At 24.6% G+C, this 27,663-nt stretch overlaps 1 protein-coding gene across 1 annotated transcript; it reads right to left on the reverse strand.

Moving 5' to 3' along the window:
- Positions 1-2,000: 2,000 nt before the first annotated feature.
- On the reverse strand, positions 2,001-27,067 carry LOC142222235 (lysosomal acid glucosylceramidase-like). Its single transcript, XM_075292251.1, has 10 exons — positions 26,859-27,067; positions 26,662-26,798; positions 26,424-26,601; positions 21,137-21,296; positions 20,762-21,082; positions 15,515-15,644; positions 14,489-14,602; positions 9,250-9,592; positions 9,007-9,178; positions 2,001-2,222 (listed from the first exon to the last, which is right to left on the reverse strand). The coding sequence occupies exons 1-10, from the start codon at positions 26,911-26,913 to the stop codon at positions 2,123-2,125; spliced, it is 1,710 nt and encodes a 569-aa protein (XP_075148366.1). The 5' UTR covers positions 26,914-27,067; the 3' UTR covers positions 2,001-2,122.
- Between the last annotated feature and the right edge of the window lie 596 nt (positions 27,068-27,663).

Genomic DNA, 27,663 nt, shown 5'->3' on the forward strand with positions numbered 1-27,663 from the left:
CTATAGAAATAAAATATTGAATAAATTTTCTATGGAAATAAAATTTTACATATATATTCTTAAAGTCAAGAAAACATAATAATTCCATGAACAAAAATAATGTTAAATTTGCTTTAGTGCCCTGGAGGAGTTTTCTGAGTGTAGAGAATTCAGAGCTTAGCATAAAGCGTATTTTTAAGCTAATTTTTTATAATTAAGGATAAATGTGAATGTTTTTAGAATTATTTTAATTTTTTTTTTAAATTATTTTTTCTCACATCATCATCAGGCCAACCAAGACTACCCTTGAAAAAAAGAATGTACTTCCTATGTATCCATCTCCCGACTTGAACACTTATATATGAATTTCATGTGTTTACAATGAAGATTCACTTAAGCATTTCATTTCTTACACTAACGAATGACATGGAAGAACAAATCTGTATGACATTGGAAGCAATGTAAACACCCCGTCAGAGACCCTTGTTGTATATCGGATGCGGCATATCATAAACGATGACTAAGTGAGAGGTGCCTTAGTAGGGAAACAGGAATGAGAAATACACGAAGGACTAACTTGAGTGACAACTGTCGTTCGTGTGTAACGAAAATATGAAAAATGCTTAATAAATTCAAAAATTTAATAATGCAGAACAATTCTCTTTTTCATTATTAAAACACCTTGTGGTAAGAATCATAGAATTTGTTTTTTTTTATCATTTTAATTGGGATGAAAATGTCCTACAAGCGACGTCAGATTTCACTGTATGTGTACTGCACAGATACTTTTTTTCTGATTCAATTACGAAAATAATTGATTCAATGAATTTTTTTAGTCATTTTATCACTCATTTAATTAATCTAATAAGTTTTTTAATTGAATTTGATTCAATCACCAAAAATTATAGTATCAATCACAGAGTTAATTATACCTAAGAAAATATTAATTGATTTCTTAGAAATTTTCAATTATTTTTTCAATTAAACATTTAATTGATTTTAATACCAAAACTCAATATTTTAATTGAGGAAATCAATTCTTTAGTAGAACTTCACCTCAATGTTCAATACTTTTTTTGATTGATTCATTTAAAAAATTCTAAGACGATCTGAGGATATCCGTTAGTCTAATTTTGTAATCACACTGCAGTCTCCTTGTTTTCTGCAAGCAGGTCAAGTTTGACAATTGGGCTATATCGGTCCATTTTCTGATATATCCCCCATATATACCGAACTTTGACTTCATGGGCTTCTGGACTTCGCAAATTTTCACCAATATACCGATCGCAAATTTTTGACAAAATTTTCTATAGTAATAAAATGTTGACAAAATTTTCTATAGAAATAATATTTTGACAAAATTTTCTATAGAAATAAAATTTTGACAAAATTTTGTACAGAAATAAAATTTTGAAAAAATGTTCTATAGAAATAACATTTTGACAAAATGTTCTATAGAAATAAAATTTTGACAAAATGTTCTATAGATATAATATTTCGACAAAATCTTCTATAGAAATAAAATTTTGACAAAATTTTCTAAAGAAATAAAATGTTGACAAAATTTTCTATAGAAATAAAATTTTGACAAAATTTTCTATAGAAATAAAATTTTTACAAAATTTTCTAAAGAAATAAAATGTTGACAAAATGTTCTATAAAAATAAAATTTTGACAAAATGTTCTATAAAAATAAAATTTTGACAAAACTTTCTATAGAAATAACATTTTGACAACATTTTCTATAGAAGTAAAATTTTGACAAAATTTTCCATAGAAATAAAATTTGGAAACAATTTTCTATAGAAATAACATTTTGACAATGTTTTCTATAAAAATAAAATTTTGATAGATTATTTTTGGCTCGAGTGGCAACCATACGTGGTATAGACTATGTGGTATATATTACGGTGTTAGGAAGTTTTAAGATACCTTGCCATCGGCTTCAGTAGAAGTTTCTACGCAATCCATGGTGGAGGGTACATAAGCTTCGGCCTGACCGAACTTACGGCCGTACATACTTGTTTTATTTACCATTTTACATTTATTATAACTGAATAACATCCTAAGGTTTATTATTCTCTAAAATTTAAAAATTATTTTATGCCATTATAATAAAATTCGAAAATAACTCATATCCGCATCATTTAAACAACATTGTATGGATTGATCGAGCTGGTACATTCACTTCGGTGGAACCACGAACACTATCATTTATGGTAATATCCTGAGAGATTGGAGCACTGAAAAAGAATAAAACAAAAATACAAATTTATAACAGCAGTATCATCCGAATTAGAATCAAGAAAAAAATGCATTAGATGTAGTAGAAGACAATTCCGCTATTATTACAATGTTGTAGGGAGATGTTGTTACATTGCATCTCCATAAGTGGCATAAAGCAGATGCCTTCAAATTCACTGGGGGTTATTATCTATGTACATGACGATATCGTCTAAGTGACAATATGAAAGTGTGTAATCTCAAGTGTATTCGCAGTAGAAAAACAAAAACATAAAACTATTAACAATTTCGGTAAAGATCCACTCGTCCCCCTTCACCAGATGTACTCATATTCAATTTAAGTGAATACAATAAAACGGGGTGCTTTAACAATTATTGGGTCAAGAGGAGGTACAATAATGAAGTGAATACGAAGCACCTTTATGTGATCTGTTTCTCTACATATATCGCACTCTTATCATTCGACTGAAATGTTAAGAACAGCTGGATTTATAACCAAAAAATCTGCTGTCTTTGCAATTCTATCGATCGAAGGCGTTCGTTTTCGATTTCGAGAAACCGACTATTAATATTTAAATTGATCAATTTCGGAATGCCTTTGCCTATATGTTCCTAATAATTGGAATTAGTAATGAGAACTTATGAGAATGTGGATAACCGAAACAGCTATCTTCTCGCCAATTTGAAATTCTTATTATACCCTCCGCCATAGGTAACTCATCGATATCTTTGTCTCAGACCACGGATGCCAAAGTTGGTAGAATTCAACCAAAATTGATGTTTTAGTATAGCTTGCAAAATATTCCTCTTTAACTAACCCACCAAAAAAATTTGGAAGTTTTTCAAAGGCACAACTTTAAAAGCACTTCCAGAAGATGCACTTCCAACGATGTTCTTTATTTTAACTATCCAGGCAGTTCTTTTAATTCAATTTTTCATAACTTGTTTTTTCATATTTTTAATGGGTAATTTTAACTTTTTTGTTTCAAATAGGTTAAAAACAGAGTACGAATTCATAAAATGGTACAAATCGTTTAAATTTTGTCGAAAAAATGCCAAATCCAATCTGAAAAAATTGTGAATTTTTAAAAATATTTGAGGTCAAGCATTTCAGACAAGCGTTAAAGTCCATTAAAAATTATAAAAAATTATAAAAATTATTTATTTGACAAAATATCACAGAATTTTTTAATTTACATCCAAAACATTGAATTCGGATCACACCTAAAAAAGTGATGCAACTTCAGTGCAACGGCTGTTGAAATGGAGGACTTCCGTCCTATGAAAAGCCCATGTTAAATTCATCGCTACTTCGTCAATTTTGCACCACTTCCGGATCCAAAAAGAACATTTTCATGTAATTCAGAAATTTCCTCTAGAAATAAAATTTTGACAAAATTTTCTATAGAAACAAAATTTTGACAAAATTTTCTATAGAAATAAAATTTTGACAAAATTTTCTATAGAAATAAAATTTTGACAAAATTTTCTATAGAAATAAAATTTTTACAAAATTTTCTATAGAAATACAATTTTGACAAAATTTTCTATAGAAATCAAATTTTGACAAAAATTTCTATAAAAATAAAATTTTCTATTGAAATAAAATTTTGCCCAATTTGCTATAAAAATAAAATTTTGATAAAATTTTCTATAGAAATAAATTTTGGACAAAATTTTCTATTGAAATACAGTTCTGACAAAATGTTCTATAAAAAATACAATTTTGACAAAATTTCCTATAAAAATACAATTTTGAAAATATTTACGATAGAAATAAAATTTTGACAAAATTTTTTATTGAAATAAAATTTTGACAAAATTTTCTATAGAAATATAATTTTCTATAGAAATAAAATTTGGACAAAAAATTCTATGGAAATAAAATTATAACAAAACATTCTATAGAAATAAAATTTTGTCAACATTTTCTATAGAAATAAAATTTGGACAAAAACTTCTATGGAAATAAAATTTTAACAAAACATTCTATAGAAATAAAATTTTGTCAAAATTTTCTATAGAAATAAAATTTTGCCCAATTTGCTATGGAAATAAAATGAAGACAAATTTTTCTACAGAAATAGGATTTTGATAAAATTTTTAACAAAATTTTCTATAAAAATAAAATTTTGCCAAATTTTCTATAAAAATACAATTTTGACAAAATTTTCTCTAGAAATAAAATTTTGACATAATTTTCTATAGAAATAAAATTTTGACAAAATTTTCTATAGAAATAAAATTTTGACAAAATTTTCTGTAGAAGTAAAATTTTGACAAAATTTTCTGTAGAAGTAAAATTTTGACAAAATTTTCTGTAGAAGTAAAATTTTGACAAAATTTTCTATAGATAAAAAATTTTGGCAAAATTTTATATAGAAATAAGATTTGGACAAAAGATTCTATGGAAATAAAATTTTGACAAAATTTTCTATTGAAATAAAATTTGGACAAAAACTTCTATGGAAATAAAATTTTAACAAAACATTCTATAGAAATAAAATTTTGTCAAAATTTTCTATAGAAATAAAATTTTGCCCAATTTTCTATAGAAATAAAATTAAGACAAATCCGATATAAATAGGAATTTGATAAAATTTTCAATAGAAATCAAATTTTTAACAAAATTTTCTATAGAAATAAAATTTTTAACAAAATTTTCTATAGAAATAAAATTTTTAACAAAATTTTCTATAGAAATAAAATTGAAATAAAATTTTTGACAAAATTTTCTATAGAAATAAAATTTCTAAAAACTTTCTATTGAAATAAAATTTTAACAAAATTTTCTATAGAAATAAAATTTTGACAAAAATTTCTATAAAAATAAAATTTTCTATTGAAATAAAATTTTGCCCAATTTGCTATAAAAATAAAATTTTGATAAAATTTTCTATAGAAATAAATTTTGGACAAAATTTTCTATTGAAATACAGTTTTGACAAAATTTTCTATAAAAAATACAATTTTGACAAAATTTCCTATAAAAATACAATTTTTAAAATATTTACGATAGAAATAAAATTTTGACAAAATTTTTTATTGAAATAAAATTTTGACAAAATTTTCTATAGAAATAGAATTTTCTATAGAAATAAAATTTGGACAAAAAATTCTATCGAAATAAAATTATAACAAAACATTCTATAGAAATAAAATTTTGTCAAAATTTTCTATAGAAATAAAATTTGGACAAAAACTTCTATGGAAATAAAATTTTAACAAAACATTCTATAGAAATAAAATTTTGTCAAAATTTTCTATAGAAATAAAATTTTGTCAAAATTTTCTATAGAAATAAAATTGTGCCCAATTTGCTATGGAAATAAAATGAAGACAAATTTTTGTACAGAAATAGGATTTTGATAAAATTTTCTACAGAAATAAAATTTTTAACAAAATTTTCTATAAAAATAAAATTTTGCCAAATTTTCTATAAAAATACAATTTTGACATAATTTCCTCTAGAAATAAAATGTTGACAAAATTTTCTATAGAAATAACATTTTGATACAATTTTCTACAGAAAAAAAATTAACAAATTTTCTATAAAAATCAAATTTTGACAAAATTTTCTATAGAAATAAAGTTTGGACAAATTTTCTATAGAAATAAAATTTTTAAAAACTTTCTATTGATATAAAAGTTTAACAAAATTTTCTATAGAAATAAAATTAAGACAAATCCGATATAAATAAGATTTTCATAAATTTTTCAATAGAAATTAAATTTTTAACAAAATTTTCTATAGAGAGAAATTTTTTAACAAAATTTTCTATAGAAATAAAATTTTTGACAAAATTTTCAATAGAAATAAAATGTTTACAAAATTTTCTATAGAAATAAAATTTTTAAAAACTTTCTATTGAAATAAAATTTTAACAAAATTTTCTATAGAAATACAATTTTGATAAAATTTTCTATAACGTCATTAAGTCGGTATTAAAAAAAAATAAATTTCGTTTAATATCATGCTATACTTTGCAATCTAAAAATATTTAAAACTTCGACATATTTACAATTCAATACATCCAAATAAATTTTCACTATTAGTAGTGATCATAAAATAATAAACTTTTACAATAAAATAATAAAGCTTTTTTCGAAAAAAATTTTCTATAGAAATAAAATTTTGTCAAAATTTTCTATAGAAATAAAATTTTGTCAAAATTTTCTATAGAAATAAAATTGTGCCCAATTTGTTATGGAAATAAAATGAAGACAAATTTTTGTACAGAAATAGGATTTTGATAAAATTTTCTACAGAAATAAAATTTTTAACAAAATTTTCTATAAAAATAAAATTTTGCCAAATTTTCTATAAAAATACAATTTTGACATAATTTCCTCTAGAAATAAAATGTTGACAAAATTTTCTATAGAAATAACATTTTGATACAATTTTCTACAGAAAAAAAATTAACAAATTTTCTATAAAAATCAAATTTTGACAAAATTTTCTATAGAAATAAAGTTTGGACAAATTTTCTATAGAAATAAAATTTTTAAAAACTTTCTATTGAAATAAAAGTTTAACAAAATTTTCTATAGAAATAAAATTAAGACAAATCCGATATAAATAAGATTTTCATAAATTTTTCAATAGAAATTAAATTTTTAACAAAATTTTCTATAGAGAGAAATTTTTTAACAAAATTTTCTATAGAAATAAAATTTTTGACAAAATTTTCAATAGAAATAAAATGTTTACAAAATTTTCTATAGAAATAAAATTTTTAAAAACTTTCTATTGAAATAAAATTTTAACAAAATTTTCTATAGAAATACAATTTTGATAAAATTTTCTATAACGTCATTAAGTCGGTATTTAAAAAAAATAAATTTCGTTTAATATCATGCTATACTTTGCAATCTAAAAATATTTAAAACTTCGACATATTTACAATTCAATACATCCAAATAAATTTTCACTATTAGTAGTGATCATAAAATAATAAACTTTTACAATAAAATAATAAAGCTTTTTTCGAAAAAAATTTTTGTTTTAATAATAATTAAAAAAATTAGTCAAACATTGCAAAATAAGATTTTGTTCTTCTATGGAAATAAAATTTTAACAAAACATTCTATAGAAATAAAATTTTGCCTTATAGAAATAAAATTAAGACAATTCCGATATAAATAGGATTTTGATAAATTTTTCAATAGAAATCAAATTTTTAACAAAATTTTCTATAGAAATAAAATTTTTAACAAAATTTTCTATAGAAATAAAATTTTTGACAAAATTTTCTATAGAAATAAAATTTTTGACAAAATTTTCTATAGAAATAAAATTTTTAAAAACTTTCTATTGAAATAAAATTTTAACAAAATTTTCTATAGAAATAAAATTTTCTATAACGTCATTAAGTCGGTATTTTAAAAAAAATAAATTTCGTTTAATATCATGCTATACTTTCTCTTGTTAGTGCAAGCTAAAAATATTTAAAACTTCGACAAATTTGCAATTCAATACACCCACATAAATGTTCACTATTAGTAGTGATCATAAAATAATAAATAAACTTTTACAATAAAATAATAAAGCTTTTTTTCGAAAAAAAACATTTTGTTTTAATAATAATTCAAAAAATTAGTCAAACATTGCAAAATAAGATTCTGTTGATTTGGTAGTTTTTTTAGTAAAATTATTCATTCAATTTTTGATCGATTTTTTTGGCTCGAGTGGCAACCGTGTCTAAGACCTCATCATGTCTATATATATTCTGGATCATGGTTAAAATTCGGAGTCGATCTAGCGATGGACGTCCGTCTATTTAAACACTAAATTTCGAACTAAACAAACTATCGACTTGAAACTTGGCACAAGTTGTTGTTATTCGTGTAGGTTGGATGGTGTTACAAATGGATCATATCGGACCACTTTTAAGTATATCCCACATTTAACCCTCTAATGTCCCAATTTTTTTGCCAGCTGATTAAATATTCAATGTTAACGACACAAAAGCAAGAAAACTAAACCAGAAAAAATTTATACGGTAAAATTTAGTATATGCTGCAAAGCCTCTTGAACGGTTTCAACTAAGTTTTCTTTTTATTTTACCCATTTTTGTTGCCTTGACGTGTGTTTTACTAAAAGCTTCCTTATTTAATTAAGCCCGCCTAAAGGCGCAATTGGGCATTAGAGGGTTAAACTTATCCCCAGATTTGATTTCCGGAGCTTCCTGGAGATTGAAATTCCATCAGATTTTGTTGCAAGTATATGCTCTTTTACTAATCAACCATAAATTGGTCATTTCTGTGATTTCAATTAAAAATTAATTGGTTCAATTAATTTCGTAATTGAAGAGAAAAAATATTTGTTGTGTGTTGCTGAAACATTTTTATCTTTTTGAAATTTTCTTTAACTTTTTTCTGAGGGTATATAACCAAACTGTCCATACCAACCTCCACTGCAACAGTCTAATAAAACTCATACTCATAAATTTCTCAAATATTACTTGTCCTCAAGTGTGTAATGAAATCTTAAAGACTTCTAAAAGAGAAATCCCCGACAATGGCGAATATGTGTTTATGGTATTCAAAACCATAAGGACACTGAAGTAGCGGAGACAATAAATTTTCAAGTACTTAACACTCAAATGCATTAATGGATCTATCCATTCATAAAACTACATTGTCAACCAAAAAGCACTGAGGGATAAGTACGGGACAATCTTTAAATGCAATTCTTTGAAAAAAAAAACATTAACTCGTGCCAAGGGAATGGGACAATAAACCATACTCCCATACTCCCTCCATATATTGCACACTTACCTATTGAATATTATCAAAACCATTGTATCATCCGGTCTGTGGAAAGCAACAGCATCCACAGAGTTTTGGGGACTTGTAACCATCGCCTGGACACGTTTTGAATCGGGTTTTATGAATTTCGAGAAATGACCAATGCCATAGTATATGGGCTGCTTATAGAATTCCTGATAATCTGTAGAAGAAAAAAGTAGGCAAATTTTATGAAATTATTTTTGTATTATAAAATTCCCAGACACTACTAACTCTTTGTGTTAACCACAATTGGAGCATCCACAGTGTTGTTAACATAATTTGGTCCTCCATTTTCATTGAGAATTAGATTCCAATCAATCCATCCATTGAAATTATGTTGTAAATCTTGCAAGAATGCTCGTATATATTGTTCTCCACGTTCCCAAGATCCCAACTCAGGTCCATGGGCTTGCCATGGCTTATCGCCCACACATGATTCTGTGTTCAGTAAAAATTTATTGGGAAATAATTGCATAGTTTTGTCGATAAGCTCCGGACCAAAGATATCATCCCAATACCAATGAACAGCAAAACCATCCAAGTATTTTAAAGAATCGGGAATTGTTTCATTCATCTGAAAAAAATATATCAATATAAGACTCAATATATGCTACTGAAAGAGTGTAGGTTTATACGTCCCATTAGGGATTCATTCCAAAACTTTTCGAAAGACTTTATGAAATTCATAGTGTTAAGCTATACTATCCTCTTTACACACACAAATAAAAAATTGTACATTTTTTTATAAATTTGTGGATTATTCCATAAGATAAAGGGTGATTTTTTATGTATTATCTTTTTGGCAACACTAGTTTACACAGCTGACTCATATTTCGTGTTTTGTTTCTCTTTCAAATATATTCTTCTTGCGCTTCGTCCATTTTATGGTCAGTTTAATCCACCCTCTGAAGCGGCTATTCGGGCTATTTTGACTAAATTTGGAAAATTTCGCGGAATGATTTTGGTGTGTGGCCTTTCAAAATACATCTGATGTACGAATTGAGGACCTTAGAACGACATTACCCAACGCAGAATTTTTGGTGAATGGGCTCATTTTTGCCCATTACCGGTGAAGCACTGTGTAAAACTGATCGACATTTTGGTAATTTGTAATGCCAACCTTATTCTCCAAAATGCCCCTAGGCGCAAAAATCCAACGGATTGATATCACCATTCCAACTCTTGCCAAAAATAAATTACCAAAATTTGAAGAAAATTTGTGTACCATATTTTGAAAATACTATATTGTTTATTATTTTATTTAAGAATATTTTGCAATATTATGGATTATGATCTCTCCTATTAGTGAACATTTTTGGGTGTGTCCAATTTTAAATATTTTAACGATTTTAGCTTGCACCAACAAGGGAAAGTTACTACTTCTTCAATAAAGGGGAAATTACTCACAATTTATAAATTATTTAAGTTATTTTATTTCTAAAGAAAATCTATTCAAGATTTTATTTCTATCGAAAAATTGTCCAAAAAATTTATTTTGAACGAAAATTTTCTCAAAATTTTATTTCTATAGAAAATGTTGTAAAAATTTTATTTCTATAGAAAATGTTGTAAAAATTTTATTTCTATAGAAAATGTTGTAAAAATTTTATTTCTATAGAAAATTTTGTCAAAATTTTATTTCTATGGAAAATGTTGTCAAAATTTTATTTCTATAGAAAATTTGGTCAAAATTTTATTTCAATTGAAAATTTTGTCAAAATTTAATTTTTATTGAAAATTTTGTCAAATTTTTATTTTTATAGATTTTTTTTTGTATCTAGAGATTTTTTTGTCACAATTTTATTTCTATAGAAAATTTTTTTCATATTTTTATTTCTATAGAAAATTTTGTCAAAATTTTATCTCTGTAGAAAATTTTGCCAAATTTGTATCTCTGTACAAAATTTTATCAACATTTTATTTCTATGGAAAAAATTGTTACAATTTTATTTCTATAGACAACTTTGTCAAAATTTTACTTCTATAGAAAATTTTATCAAAATTCTTCTATATAGTAAATTTAATCAAAATTTTATGTCAAAAGAAAATTTTTTAAAAATTTTATTTCTATAGAAAATTTTGCCAAAATATTATTTCTATAGAAAAATGCTGTCAAAATTTTATTTCTATACAAAATTTTATCTCTGTAGAAAATTTTGCCAAATTTGTATCACTGCACAAAATTTTGTCAACATTTTATTTCTATGGAAAAATTTGTTAAAATTTTATTTCTATAGACAACTTTGTCAAAATTTTACTTCTATAGAAAATTTTATCAAAACTTTTTCTCTATTGTAAATTTAATCAAAATTTTATTTCTATAGAAAAATTTTTAAAAATTTTATTTCTATAGACAATTTTGCCAACATATTATTTCTATAGAAAATGTTGTCAAAATTTTACTTCTATAGAAAATTTTGTAAAAATTTTTCCCTACAGTAAATTTAATCAAAATTGTATTTCTATAGATAATTTTTTAAAAATTTTATTTCTTTAGTAAACTTTGTCAAAATTTTATTTCTTTAGAAAATTTTGTCAAAATTTTATTTCCATAGAAAATTTTGTCGAAATTTTATATCTATAGCAAATTTTGTAAAAATTTTATTTCTTTAGAAAATTTTGTCAAAATTGTATTTCTTTAGAAAATTTTGTCAAAATTTTATTTCTATAGAACATTTTTTCAAAAATTTATTTCTATAGAAAATTTTGTCAAAATTTTATTTCTTTAGAAAGTTTTGTCAAAATTTTATTTCCATAGAAAATTTTGTCAAAATTTTATATCTATAGCAAATTTTGTAAAAATTTTATTTCTTTAGAAAATTTTGTCAAAATTGTATTTCTTTAGAAAATTTTGTCAAAACTTTATTTCTATAGAACATTTTTTCAAAATTTTATTTCTATAGAACATTTTTTCAAAATTTTATTTCTATAGAACATTTTTTCAAAATTTTATTTCTATAGAACATTTTTTCAAAATTTTATTTCTATAGAACATTTTTCTCAGAATTTTATTTCTATAGATTTGTTTTTTTTCACAATTTTATTTCTATAGAACATTTTGTCAAAATTTTATTTCTATAGAACATTTTTTCAAAATTTTATTTCTATAGCAAATTTTCTCAGAATTTTATTTCTATAGATTTGCTTTTTTGTCAACACTTTATTTCTATAGAAAATTTTATCAAAATTTTATTTCTATAGAAAATTTTGTCAAAACTTTTATTCTTTAGAAAATTTTGTCAAAATTTTATTTCTTTAGAAAATTTGGTCAAAATTTTATTTCCATAGAAAATTTTGTAAAATTTTATTTCCATAGAAAATTTTGTCAAAATTTTATTTCTATAGAACATTTTATTAAAATTTTATTTCTATAGAACATTTTGTCAAAATTTTATTTCTATAGAACATTTTGTCAAAATTTTATTTCTATAGAACATTTTGTCAAAATTTTATTTCTATAGAACATTTTTTCAAAATTTTATTTCTATAGAAAAGTTTGTCAAAATTTTATTTCTATACAAAATTTTGTCAAAATTTTATATCTGTAGAAAATTTTGCCAAAATTTTATCTCTGGGGAAAATTTTGTCAACACTTTATTTCTATGGAAAAATTTGTCAAAATTTTATTTCTATAGCAGACTTTGTCAAAATTGTATTTCTATAGAAAATTTTGTCAAAATTTTTCTCTATATCAAATTTAATCAAAATTTTACTTCTATAGAACATTTTTTAAAAATTTTATTTCTATAGTAAACTTTGTCAACATTATATTTCTATAGAAATTTTTGTCAAAATTTTATTTTTATATTTTTTTTTGTATCTAACATACAGAAATTTTTTTGTCACAATTTTATTTCTATAAAATTTGTTCTTATTTTTATTTCTATAGAAAATTTTGTCAAAATTTTATCGCTGTAGAAAATTTTGCCAACATTTTATCTGTGTAGAAAATTTTGTCAACATTTTATTTCTATGGAAAAATTTGTCAAAATTTTATTTCTATACACGCTCACAAAAAATCGCTTCTGTAACATATACTCCCAAACATATTTTGCTTCAAGCATATACATTTTTGGGTATTGCCCAAACATTTATATGTTTGATCTATTCCAATATATAATATTTTTGAAAGCATATTGGTCTAAACAATATATGTTTGGGTAGTCTAAGTTCCAAACATTTTGTATTTTTGCATCCAAATTCAATAATGTTGTCTTCCAAAAAACAATATGTTATTATGTGAACATATAATATGTTTGGAAGCATTTTGCACCCAAAAATATTATATGCTTAAAAAAAATTCTCCCAAACAATATTGTGCTCAAAATTTTATTTATTTATTTATATATTTACAATCATAATGAATTATGAAAATAAACAGGTAATATAGGTGCTAACAACATAGGTTTTCGACCTGAATACTCAAAATTTTGTTTCTGCCTAATTGTATATTCCCTCACATCTTTCTCACTTCCACGAAATTTTTTTAGTTCTTAGCACCTTTTTCTGTAATACAAACATTGTAGAAGAAATTATTCAATTTTATGATTTTTTTTATTTAAATTTTACCTTTTGCCGGACGGGGATTCGAACAGCGGACCACACAGTTTGTAAGGATCAAAGAAGTAGCTGAGCAATTGCCCAAGGAAAAATAAAATGTTAATTTTGTAATAACAAGCAACAACCACCAACTTAATTCAATATCGCTCCCTGTTAAATAGTGCTCCAAGCTACTAAACACATATATATATTTATAGGCTATTTCTAAATTAATATATGTTTGCATCCAAGCATATTATATTTACAAACATTTTATGTCCCAAACATAATATGTTCTAACATATTAACATATATGTCCCAAACATGTTATGCTAGTTTATGAACATTATATGCTTGCACTCAAAAATATTGTGTTTAAAAATTTGTGTTCCAAACATATAATGTTTATAGCCAAACATATGAAAAACAGTCTTTTTCATCCGTGTACCAAACCGTAAAAAAGTCTACCATTTTTGGTAAAATTCTACCAACTGTGACAACCGTGTTAGGGATTCCAAAACTATTCGAAAGATTTTATGAAATTCATAGTACTACTGAGCAATACTATCCTCTTTACATATAAAAAATAATATATAAGCACTTAATTTTAAAAGGAAAATCTTTTTATTGTCACAAAAAATCTACGAAAAAAAAGTAAATCTATTTGATACATTTTTTTAATTTAAATGTAACTACGTTGCCTCTATTTAGAAGTATTTTCACTGCAGTTTATTAAAATACACAGATATATTTGCCTGAATTTGGCATGCAATTAACAATTTTAAAATGGATATATAAAAACCGATAGCTGGTTGTTGAGGCCTTAAAAATACCGAAAATGGTATTTTCGCGAAATCCGACAATCGTCGTAAGAAAACATACCAGTCCACCGGTTTCTACTGTTGCATCTTATAATCTTTTATCGCCTTACCTTCTCCAACCATGTTGGGTATGAATATCTCTGGTCATCATTTCCAAAAATTAAAACGTTTTTAAATTGCGACTTCTTTAACATCGGACCCAAATAATTATTTAAATAAAGTGCCTAAATGAAAAAATAAAAACAAAAAAAAAAATATACTTAACAGGAAATTTAATAAAAATACATTTTCATGGGAAAAACAAGTATATACAGCAGTAGGTTCGGCCGGGCCGAATCTTAAGTACCCACCACCATGAATCAAATATAATAGCTGCCTTTGTAAATTCTTCGTCGTAGCGTCTTACTTGATAATATATAGAATATCAGGGGATTTTATGACAAATATTCTCCCAAACAGATCAGTTCAACCAGTACGCTTCCCGAAGATACATTTAAAATTTTTTTTTTTGACATTTTACATTCAGTTTCAAACAATTTTCATGATCAGTGAAAAACCTTTTTGTGGTCCTAAAATATCTCTAGATTTTCAATTTCAGGCAAATTGGATAAAAACTACGGATTCTAGAAGCTCAAGAAGTAATATCGGGAGATCTCTCTATATGTGGGCTATACCAAAACATGGACCGATAATCACCATTTTCGGCACACCTCTTTATGGTCCTACAATACCGCTAGATTTCTAATTTCAGGCAAATTTGATAAAAACTACGGTTTCTAGAAGCCCAAGAACTAAAATCGAGAGATCGGTCTATATGGGGGCTATAGTGGTGGGTATAATAATGTATAAAATCAAAAAATAGTTTACTTGGACTCAAGGATTTGGTTATTGATATATGTTCCTAGCCAAAAATTGGCTTGTTTAAAATAAATACATTTTTAGGAAGCTATGTTATGTAGTTCTAAATGTAAGCGTTTATATCCTCCACCATAGGATCTCAATGACGGAGCCTCCAAGTGGGTCTTTGTCATGGTCCGAAATATATTTAGCACCCTACGTAGAATAGCTCTAACTTTTTTTGTAATATAGCCCCTCTATTATATTTAACATACATAGGTACGGAAATTGCATCATACCTGACTTTGTGGTGTCCAACCCAAACTCATGAAACGAACGAACAGCCATCCAATGACTCCGTTTAGTGGCTCATTGCCAGTGGATATGGCCCAAATCGTAATATTTTCATTGTGCATTCGCTCAAGATATCTGTAAAGTTTAATTAATAATTAATTTTAAATAGAAAGGATAATTTTTTATATTTTTATATTTTTTGTAAATATTATGTAAAAGTACATTTTTTATCAGTTTCGAAGGGAATGTATAAATTATTTATGATATAAAACATTTCATAAATATTATGCACGTTTCTTTGCCATTAAAATACAATATTTTATAAACGCAAAAAAATAATTATTTCCTCCCAAACGAAATTTTAGACAAACAAATATCGTTTCCCATTTGCTTTTCGCTGTACCCGAGTAAAAATTGAGAGATCTAATTTGATACGATTAGATATGAGTAGTACCGAAAAATGTTAAGATCTAATCATATCAAATTACTATAGAATTAGATCTGATCAGATCTAAAAATTGGCCTAGAGACTCATGAAGTCTCCATACGAGGGCAGTTCCGAAACTTCTTAGCCTAGCACAAAAAGCGCGGTATAAAAAGAAAAAAGTTAAGAGTTTTGGAAACTTCTATGAGATATGGATCCACCACTATACTCCAGAGACAACAGAACAATCCAAACAATGGACTGAAGCTGGAGGAAGTGCCCCAAAAGAAGGCAAAAACAATTCAATCGGGTGGTAAGGTTATGGCAACGGTTTTTTGGGACTTCAAAGGTATTTTATTGATTGACTATCTGCAAAAGGGTAAAACAATAAATTCAGAGTACTATTGCAACCTTTTGGATCAATTAAATGTACAAATTCGAGAAAAACCTTATTCTCCTGATTTAGCTCCCAGTGACTTTAACTTGTTCCCAAATCTAAAAAATTCCTTGCTGGCAAGCGTTTTACCTCAAATGAAGATGCAATTACAGTTGTAAACCACTATTTTGAAGACCTTGAGGAAAACTATTTTAATCAAGGGATAGAATTGTTAGAAAAGCGTTGGACTAAGTGTATTGAAGTTTCAGGAGATTATATTGAAAAATAAAAATATTTTTGAAAAACTAACTATTCTCTTTCATTGATAGGCTAAGAAGCTTCCGAACCGCCCTCGTAAGTCAGCCGATTCGGTAGAAATTTGCTACGTGATCTTAGTATATGTCTTCTAACAACCATGAAAATTCCAGTTCCATATCGGTAAATAATTATATATAGCACGGACTCAGATTTGACTACGTGATTACTGTAGCTACCGTGTTTCTACAGAAATAACATCTTAACAAAATTTTCTATAGAAATAAAATTTTGACAAAATTTTCTATAAACATAAAATATTGGCAAAATTTTCTATAGAAAAAAAATTTCCAAAATTTTCTATAGAAAAAAAATGGCAACATTTTCTACAGAAATAAAATTTTGACAAAAATTTTCTATAGAAAGAAAATTTTGATAAAATTGTCTATAGATATAAAATTTTGACAAAATTTTATATAGAAATAAAAGTATTGCAAAATTGTCTATAGAAATAATTTTTGAACAAAATTTTCTATAGAAATAAAATTTTGACAAAATTTTCTATAGAAATAGAATTTTGACATAATTTTCTATAAAAATAAAATTTTCACAAAATTTTCTATATAAACAAATTTTGATAAAATTTTCTATAGAAATAAAACTTCGACCAAATTTTCTATAGAAATAAAATTTTTACAAAATTTTCTATAGAAACAAATTTTGAATAAATTTTCTATAGAAATAAAATTTCGACAAAATTTTCTATAGAAATAAAATTTTTACAAAATTTTCTATAGAAACAAATTTTGACAACATTTCCTGGAGAAATAAAATTGGGACAAAATTTTCTATAGAAATAAAATTTTGACAAAATTTTCTATAGAAATAAAATTTTGTCAAAATTTTCTATAGAAATAAAATTTCGACAATTTTTTCTATTGGAATAAAATTTTGACAAAATTTTCTATAAAAATAAAATGTTGACAAAATTTTCTACAGAAATAAAATTTGACAAAATATTCTATAAAAATAAAATATTGCTTGACCAATCACCTTATTCTCCTGATTTAGCTCCCAGTGACATTTACTTGTTCCCAAATCTAAAAAATTCCTTGCTGGCAAGCGTTTTACCTCAAATGAAGATGCAATTACAGTTGTAAACCACTATTTTGAAGACCTTGACGAAAACTATTTTAATCAAGGGATAGAATTGCTAGAAAAGCGTTGGACTAAGTGTATTGAAGTTTCGGAGATTATATTGAAAAATAAAAATATTTTTGAAAAACTAACTATTCTCTTTCATTGATAGGCTAAGAAGCTTCCGAACCGCCCTCGTAAGTCAGCCGATCCGGTAGAAATTTGCTACGTGATCTTAGTATATGTCTTCTAACAACCATGAAAATTCCAGTTCCATATCGGTAAATAATTATATATACAGATTTGACTATGTGATTACTGTAGCTACCGTGATTACTGTAGCTACCGTGTTTCTACAGAAATAACATTTTAACAAAATTGTCTATAGATATAAAATTTTGACAAAATTTTATATAGAAATAAAAGTATGGCAAAATTGTCTATAGAAATAAAATGTTGACAAAATTTTCTACGGAAATAAAATTTTTCAAAATTTTCTATAGAAATAAAAATTTTTACAAAATTTTCTATAGAAAAAAATTTTGACAAAATTTTCTATAGAAATAAAATTTTGACAAAATTTTCTATAGAAATAAAATTTTTACAAAATTTTCTATAGAAATAATTTTTGAACAAAATTTTCTATAGAAATAAAATTTTGACAAAATTTTCTATAGAAATAGAATTTTGACATAATTTTCTATAAAAATAAAATTTTCACAAAATTGTCTATATAAACAAATTTTGATAAAATTTTCTATAGAAATAAAACTTCGACAAAATTTTCTATAGAACTAAAATTTTTACAAAATTTTCTATAGAAACAAATTTTGAATCAATTTTCTATAGAAATAAAATTTCGACAAAATTTTCTATAGAAATAAAATTTTTACAAAATTTTCTATAAACACAAATTTTGACAACATTTCCTGGAGAAATAAAATTGGGACAAAATTTTCTATAGAAATAAAACTTTGACAAAATTTTCTATAGAAATAAAATTTTGTCAAAATTTTCTATAGAAATAAAATTTCGACAATTTTTTCTATAGGAATAAAATTTTGACAAAATTTTCTATAAAAATAAAATGTTGACAAAATTTTCTACAGATATAAAATTTGACAAAATTTTTTATAAAAATAAAATATTGACAAAATTTTCTATAGAAATAAAATATTGACAAAATTTTCTATAGAAATAAAATTTGGACAAAATTTTCTATGGAAATAAAATTATGACAAAATATTCTATAGAAATAAAATTTTGACAAAATTTTCTATAGAAATAAAACTTTGACAAAATTTGCTATAGAAATAAAATTTTGACAAAATTTGCTATAAAAATAAAATTTTGACAAAATTTTCTATAGAAATAAAATTTTGACAAAATTGTCTATAGAAATAAAATTTTGACAAAATTGTCTATAGAAATAAAATTATGACAATATTTTCTATAGAAATAAAATTTTGTCAACATTTTCTATAGAAATAAAATTTTGTTAAAATTTTATATAGAAATAAAATGTTGTTAAAATTTTCTATAGAAATAAAATTTTTACAAAATTTTCTATAGAAACAAATTTTGATTAAATTTTCTATAGATATACAATTTTGACAACATTTCCTGAAGAAATAAAATTTTGACAAAATTTTCTATAGAAATAAAATTTTGTCACAAATTTCAATAGAAATAAAATTTCGACAAAATTTTCTATAGAAATAAAATTTTTACAAAATTTTCTATAGAAATAAAATTTTGACAAAATTTTCTATAGAAATAAAATGTTGACATAATTTTCTATAAAAATAAAATGTTGACAAAATATTCTTTAAAAATAAAATTTTTTACAGAAACAACATTTTGACAAAATTTTCTATAAAAATAAAATATTGACAAAATTTTCTATAGAAATAAAATTTGACAAAATTTTCTATAGAAATAAAATATTGACAAGCTTTTCTATATAAATAAAATATTGACAAAATTTTCTATAGAAATAAAATTTTGACAAAATTTTCTATGGAAATAAAATTATGACAAAATTTTCTAAGGAAACAACATTTTGACAAATTTTCCTATAGAAACATTTGGACAAACTTTTCTATAGAAATAAAATTTTGGCAAAATTTTCTATAGAAATAAAATTTTGGCAAAATTTTCTATAGAAATAAAATTTTGGCAAAATTTTCTATAGAAATAAAATTTTGGCAAAATTCTCTATAGAAATAAAATTTTGACAACTTTTTCTATAGAAATAAAATTTTGACAAATTTTTCTATAGAAATAAAATTTTGTCAACATTTTCTATAGAAATAAAATATTAACAAAATTGTCTATAGAAATAAAATTTTGACAAAATTTTGTATAGAAATAAAATTTCGACAAAATTTTCTATAGAAATAAAATTTTTACAAAATTTTCTATAGAAACAAATTTTGAATAAATTTTCTATAGAAATAAAATTTCGACAAAATTTCCTATAGAAAAAAATTTTCTATAGAAATAAAATTTCGACACAATTTTCTATAGAAATAAAATTTTTACAAAATTTTCTATAGACACAAATTTTGATTAAATTTTCTATAGATATACAATGACAACATATCCTGTAGAAATAAAATTTTGACAAAATTTTCCATACAAATAAAATTTTGGCAAAATTTTCTATAGAAATAAAATTTTGATAAATTTTTCTATAGGAATAAAATTTTGACAACATTTCCTTTAGAAATAAAATTTTGACAAAATTTTCTATAAAAACAACATTTTGACAAAATTTTCTATAAAAATAAAATTTTGACAAAATATTCTATAGAAATAAAATTTTGACAAAATTTTCTATAGAAATAAAATTTTGACAAAATATTCTATAGGAATAAAATTTTGACAAAATTTTCTATGGAAATAAAATTTTAACAAAATTTTCTACAGAAATAAAATTTTGACAAAATTTTCTACAGAAGATTTTTTTGTTTGATAGTTTTTTGGTAGAATTTTCTCCAAATTTTGGTAGATTATTTGTGGCTCGAGTGGCAACCGTGTTTGAATTTCCCCACTTACCTCATATGATATTCGGCCCATGTTTCATAATATTTCATTTTCAAACTGCTATAACCAGTCCAATCGCTATTACTTTTCATCCATGGTGGTGGACTCCAAGCAGCAGCCATTATTTTTAAATTTTCCAATTGCCCTACCGATTTAATTTTTCGTATTTGTTTCACTTTTAATAGATCGCGCTCATCCAATTGAGTAAAATTTGACAATTGTAAATCATCTTTAGGGGTTTCATTGTAGGCCCAGGGTTCTAAATCGAAATCACAACCCCCAATTGTGGTACGCAACATATTGAAGCCAATACCATCTTGATGGTAATAAGATCTGAAAACAAATGTGTTAATGTTTTTAATTCGAATACGTTCTGGGCTTATTTACTTGTAGATATGATTTTGTAATTTAGATGGCATATTTTCCAGTAAAAACGATACACTGCCTGTGAGAGCGCCTCCAAAGCCAATGATTTTCTGATACGTCTTATTGCGATCGATGGTAATGGAAGACGTCGATTTTTCCGTATTTTGCAGTAGACTAAAAACTGCAAAAACAATTTTTCAAATCAAAGTTAGGTGGATACTGGTGTTGCAGATACACTTGAGACACCAGACTAAGGGTGTTTTCGTTTAGCAAAAAAATATGTTACACTAATTTTTCCCTCATAGTATTTTCGCCCAGATGATAGTGGCATTCTAAAGTCATTTTTAATTCATAATATTGTCAGGTATATCTGATCCAAAATCTATGACAGTGTACTTCATATTTTGCAATCAATTTTGAGAATGGGACAACGAGGCAACATTCCCAATCGAAATTGGCATAAGACCGAGTAGTACTTAGCGAATGAATATCAAATGCCTGAGTCGATTTATCGATCACTGCTGGTTAAGTCTAGGTCGCAGTTTTAGTCCAATCGACTTCAAAGTTCGCAAAGGTATGTGTTTTGGATCAGAATAGAATCCTATTGATTTTGGATGAAATCGGTTAAGATTTAAAAATAGCTCCCATATATATCTTTCGTCCGATATGATTAGAAGCCAGAGTTTTACTCTAATTTGATTCAAATTTTCCACAAGGAGTACAATTAGGAATATCGTTCTAAATTTTATTGTAATCGGTTCAGATTTCAATATAGCTCCTATATATATCTTTCGCCCGATTTGTAGTCATATGACCAAGGAGAGAGTAAAATTAACATTCTAGCAACGCATGCCCATAAGCCTCTGGGGGAGACCATAACCCCCCCCCAGAAAAAAATGATCGCCCTCCCCTAGAATTTGAAAACCCATTTACGATTTTTCATTGTATATTGTTACTGTAGTATGGATAGAGTTACTGTAGTAACTCTATCCATACTACCAAAAATGGTAGATTTTTTTTTACTGTTTGGTAGATTGGTAGAATTCCTGATGTTTTGGTAGATTTTACAAAATATTTCTCTCCACCTAAGAGGTACATCACAAATTTTCTATAGAAATAAAATTTTGACAAAATTTTCTATAGGAATAAAATTTTGACAAAATTTTCTATGGGAATAAAATTTAATAAATCTTAAATTTAAATTATTGATGACATTTTTGTGGTTTTTATAAAAAGAAAATATGTTTTCTTCGAAAGAAAATAAAACATTTTTGTTTTTTTGAGTTATTGCAATATTAAATATTAAGATCACTCCTATTAGCGACAATTTTGGGTGTATGGACTTTAACAGTATGACCTTACACGAAAATTAAAATCTTTAAAGATATTGAATTTATAGCAAATGTTATTTCTATATAACATTTTGTCAAAATTTAGTTCTTATAGAAAGTTTTGTAAAAATTTAATATCTCAAAATTTTATTTCTATAGAAAATTTTGTTCCATAGAAAAATTTGTCCACATTTTATTTATATAGAAAATTTTGTGAAAATTTTATTTCTATAAAAAATGTATCAAAATTTTATTTCTATAAAAAATTTTGTCAAAATTTTAATTCTATAGAAAATTTTGTCAAATTTTTATTTCTATAGAAAATTTTGTCCACATTTTATTTCTATAGAACATTATTTCAAAATGTTATTTCTATGGAAATTTTTTTTTAAATGTTATTTCTATAGAAAATTTTGTCAAAATTTTATTTCTATAGAAAATTTTGTCAAAATTTTATTTCTATAGAAAATTTTCTCAAACTTGTATTTCTATAGAAAATTTTGTCCACATTTTATTTCTATAGAAAATTTTCTCAAACTTGTATTTCTATAGAAAATTTTGTCCACATTTTATTTCCATAGAAAAATTTGTCCACATTTTATTTGTATAGAAAATTTTGTCAACATTTTATTTCTATAAAAAATTTATCAAAATTGTATCAAAATTTTATTTCTATATAAAATTTTTTCAAAATTTTAATTCTATAGAAAATTTTGTCAAATTTCTATTTCTATAGAAAATTTTGTCCACATTTTATTTCTATAGAACATTTTTTCAAAATGTTATTTCTATGGAAACATTTTCTAAATTTTTTTTTTTGAAAATTTTATCAAAATTTAATTTCTATAAAAAATTTTGTCAAAATTTAATTTCTATAGAAAATTTTGTCAAAATTTAATTTCTATAGAAAATTTTGTCAAAATTTTATTTCTATAGAAAATTTTGTCAAAATTTTATTTCTATAGAAAATTTTGTCAAAATTTTATTTCTATAGAAAATTTTGTCAAAATTTTATTTCTATAGAAAATTTTGTCAAAATTTTATTTCTATAGAAAATTTTGTCAAAATTTTATTTCTATAGAAAATTTTCTCAAAATTGCATTAGAAAGTTTCGTCAATTTTTTTTCTGTAGAAAATGTTGTCAAATTTTTATTTCTATAGAAAATTTTGTCACCTTTTTATTTCTATAGAAAATTTTTTCAAAATGTTATTTCTATGGACATTTTTTTCAAAATGTTATGTCTATAGAAAATTTTATCAAAATTTAATTTCTATAGAAAATTTTGTCAAAATTTTATTTTTATAGAAAATGTTTGTCAAAATTTGATTTCTACAGAAAATTTTCTCAAAATTGTATTTCTATAGAAAGTTTTGTCAACGTTTTCTTTCTGTAGAAAATTTTGTGAAATATTTATTTATATAGAAAGTTTTGTCCACATTTTATTTCTATAGAAATTTTTTTCAAAATGTTATTTCTATAGAACATTTTGTCAAAATTGTATTTCTTAAGAAAATGTTGTCAAAATTTTATTTCTATAGAAAATTTTGTCAAAATTTAATTTCTATAGAAAATGTTGTCAAAATTTTATTTCTATAGAAAATTTTGTCCACATTTTATTTCCATAAAAAATTTGTCCACATTTTATTTATATAGAAAATGTTGTCAAAATTTTATTGCTATAAAAAGTTTATAAAAATTTTGTCAAAATTTTATTTCTATATAAAATTTTGTCAAAATTTTAATTCTATAGAAAATTTTGTCAAATTTTTATTTCTATAGAAAATTTTGTCCACATTTTATTTCTATAGAACATTTTTCAAAATGTTATTTCTATGGAAAAATTTAAAATTTAAATTTTTTTTAAATTTTATCAAAAATTAATTTCTATAGAAAATTTTGTCAAAATTTGATTTCTATAGAAAATTTTGTCAAAATTTTATTTCTATAGAAAATTTTGTCAAAATTTGATTTCTATAGAAAATTTTGTCAAAATTTTATTTCTATAGAAAATTTTGTCAAAATTTGATTTCTATAGAAAATTTTCTCAAAATTGTATTAGAAAGTTTTGTCACATTTTTTTCTGTAGCAAATTTGATCAAATTTTTATTTCTATACAAAAATTTGTCCACATTTTATTTCTATAGAAATTTTTATTTCTATAGAAATTTTTATTTCTATAGAAAATTTTTTCAAAATGTTATTTTTCTATGGAAAATTTTTTCAAAATGTTATTTCTATAGAAAATTTTATCAAAATTTAATTTCTATAGAAAATTTTCCCAAAATTGTATTTCTATAGAAAGTTTTGTCAAATTTTTATTTCTATAGAAATTTTTTTTCAAAATGTTATTTCTAACATAGGGAAAATTTTTTCAAAATGCTATTTCTATAGAAAATTTTGTCAACATTTTATTTCTATAGAAAATTTTCTCAAAATTGTATTTCTATAGAAAGTTTTATTTCTGTAGAAAATTTTGTCAAAATTTTATTTCTATAGAAAATTTTGTCAAAATTTTATTTCTATAGAAAATTTTGTCAAAATTTTATTTCTATAGAAAATTGTATTAAAAACTTTTTTAAAACGTTATTTCTATAGAAAATGTTGCCAATCTACCAAACAGTAAAAAATCTATCATTTTTGGTTGAATTCTATCAACTGTGGCATCCGCAATTGGCATAAAATCAAACGAACATTGATTTTTATTATGCTGCGACGCAAAAATCTATAGGTAATATATCCCAAAATAATTTATTTTTATTATTCAAAAATGGAATTAACGATGTTTCTCCAATTCTGGTTGGAATTTTTAGAATTATGTAAAAACAAAAATCATCCATTCGATAGAAATCTAGGCGAGAAGTATTTTGTAACTTATCTAATAGTTTCTGACATCAGTATGTGGATCTCTTTAGGAATCATTGATTTGCCCATATACGGGGATTTTTATTTTTTCTTCAATTTTTATTAAACAAACGGCTCCAGCAACTGCTAGTATACCCTTTTGTTCCATCTTAATTATTTATATTTAAACTTCTTCTTAAAAATAACTAAGATGGAGCAAAAGCGTATACTAGCAGTTGCTGGAGCCGTTTGTTTAATAGAAAATGAAGAAAAAAAATATTTAAACTTCTTCTTATTTTTCGCATGCTGTAATCATATTTATTAGTGTAAACTCAAAAAAAAGTGAACTCTCTATTTCACTAAGGCCAATTTAACTATATTTTAGTCCATACAATTATTATGTTTGGAAAAAGTTCCCTTTATTCTAATAATTTTTTGCGTACGTTAGATAAATGAATTAAAAAATGGGAAAAAATTATACACAAATTATGCATAAAGATTTACTAAATTCATATTTTTCACAAAATAGTTCATTATTTCTTTAATTTGTAAATTTTACTACAAAAGCGTCCATCAAGAAGTGCGTACGCCACTAAAGACATTCTTGCAATTTTGAACTCCAATTTTTTTCCTTCAAACTACAAAATTTTCTTTAACAATTGAAAAAAAAAAATATTTATGTCTAATAAATTTTCTTGAATTTGTCGAAAAATAATTACTTAATTTTGTGATATCGACGTGCTGCCAGCGCTTGTAACACTGGTTAGTTAAAAATTTCTAAAAATATTCAAAATTTTCTAAATTTAATCACAAGTTTTCTTCCTGTTGGGTTCACTGTTTTTTCAGTGTAGTATAAGGACATAAGTCAACGCACAAGAAATACATGAAATTCTGTCATAGAATTTCAGTGTTGCCAGATTTTTTCTAGCTATTGTCCCCAAATTGGAACGCTTTCATCCCCAAGAATCCATAACTTAAACTGAAATTCCTCACCAAAAAACCCAATACCTTTGTGATTGGGAGTTTCAATACGATCAAAATTTCAGAATAGAAAACCAGAATTATTTGATCCATTTTGTCTAATTTATCAGCAGTTACCGATTCCCTCTATATGATAAACTTGGTATTTTCTCACCATTTGTTTGTCCTTGACCAAATAAGTAGCCCAATGAACGTTGGTTATCCACAAGAACGGCATCTGCATTAAATTTCTCCGAATCCACATTACGAGTAGTCAGATCCATATAATCTTCAATGGTTTTTAACCCGGCAGAACCAAAGCGTCCCTCAGTTGTGAAAAAACGTAAGCCATTCTAAAGTACAAAACAAAAATCTGTCTCCTAGTCAATAGAAAAATATTTGATATCACTGACCTTACTGGATGATATTATTATCCAATTTGACACATCTTCTATCACGGGTTCTTTAAAATAGTCGCAATCATCCGTTGTACACTTACAGATAAAACCGAATTTTGTTTTTTGTCGATTACATTCGGCATATGAGCTATCTATGCATAAAATTAAAAAATTTTTATTTTAATTCCAATTTACTTCATTGTTATACTCACCAATAAAATAAATCATAACAGATATGTAAATTATATATTTAAATAAATGAAACATTTTTATATTTGTTTTTATTTGAAGAATTTCACTTTTTCTCCTTATGATCTGCCTGCCTCCCTCCCCCTACTGAAAGCCAAATCAAAACAATGTGAAAAGAAAACAAAGTAATTCGTTGTCGGTCAACTAATTCGACTAGCTTGCCTTGCTAACTAAACCTCTAAAAATTCAATCATTTCTTATCACCTCCATTGTCTAAATGTAAATAATTTTTTTTGCCGGCATATTCAATCGTGATTTAAGAGTGCGCTTTCGTTTTAGAAAGCCGAAGTAATCTCTCCGTGTGTGCACTAACCATATATCGGGTAGGTGACTGCAGTGAGAGGTATAACAAAGTATACCCAGCAGTGTAAATTGAGAGACATTACAAGTGAAGCCCTGAAATCTGTTTAATACTACGTTCATAAGACAGATATAAAGGGTGATAGGTCAAAATTTGGTCAAGGGAAAACGCGTGTAAATCGGTGAAATCGTTTATTTAAAAAATCAAATTAAATTTCTTTTTCAAGTTCAATTAGTATAAAATTCAGGAAAAATATTCAGTTAGGCTTTCGCTTTTCCAAATCCGAATTGCCGGGCCTCACGCTTGACACCTGCCATCAGATTTTGTACAGCCACCTTGTCCACCTTCTTCGCCGCAGAAAGCCAGTTTGCCTTGAACTGCTGCTCGTCCTTAGCAGTTTTTTTTGTTCTTCTTTAGGTTCCGCTTGACAATAGCCCAGTATTTATCAATTGGGCGGAGCTCTGGCG

The sequence above is a fragment of the Haematobia irritans genome, chromosome 1 (assembly GCF_050003625.1).
Source record: "Haematobia irritans isolate KBUSLIRL chromosome 1, ASM5000362v1, whole genome shotgun sequence".
NCBI classification, from domain to species: Eukaryota; Metazoa; Arthropoda; class Insecta; order Diptera; family Muscidae; genus Haematobia; species Haematobia irritans.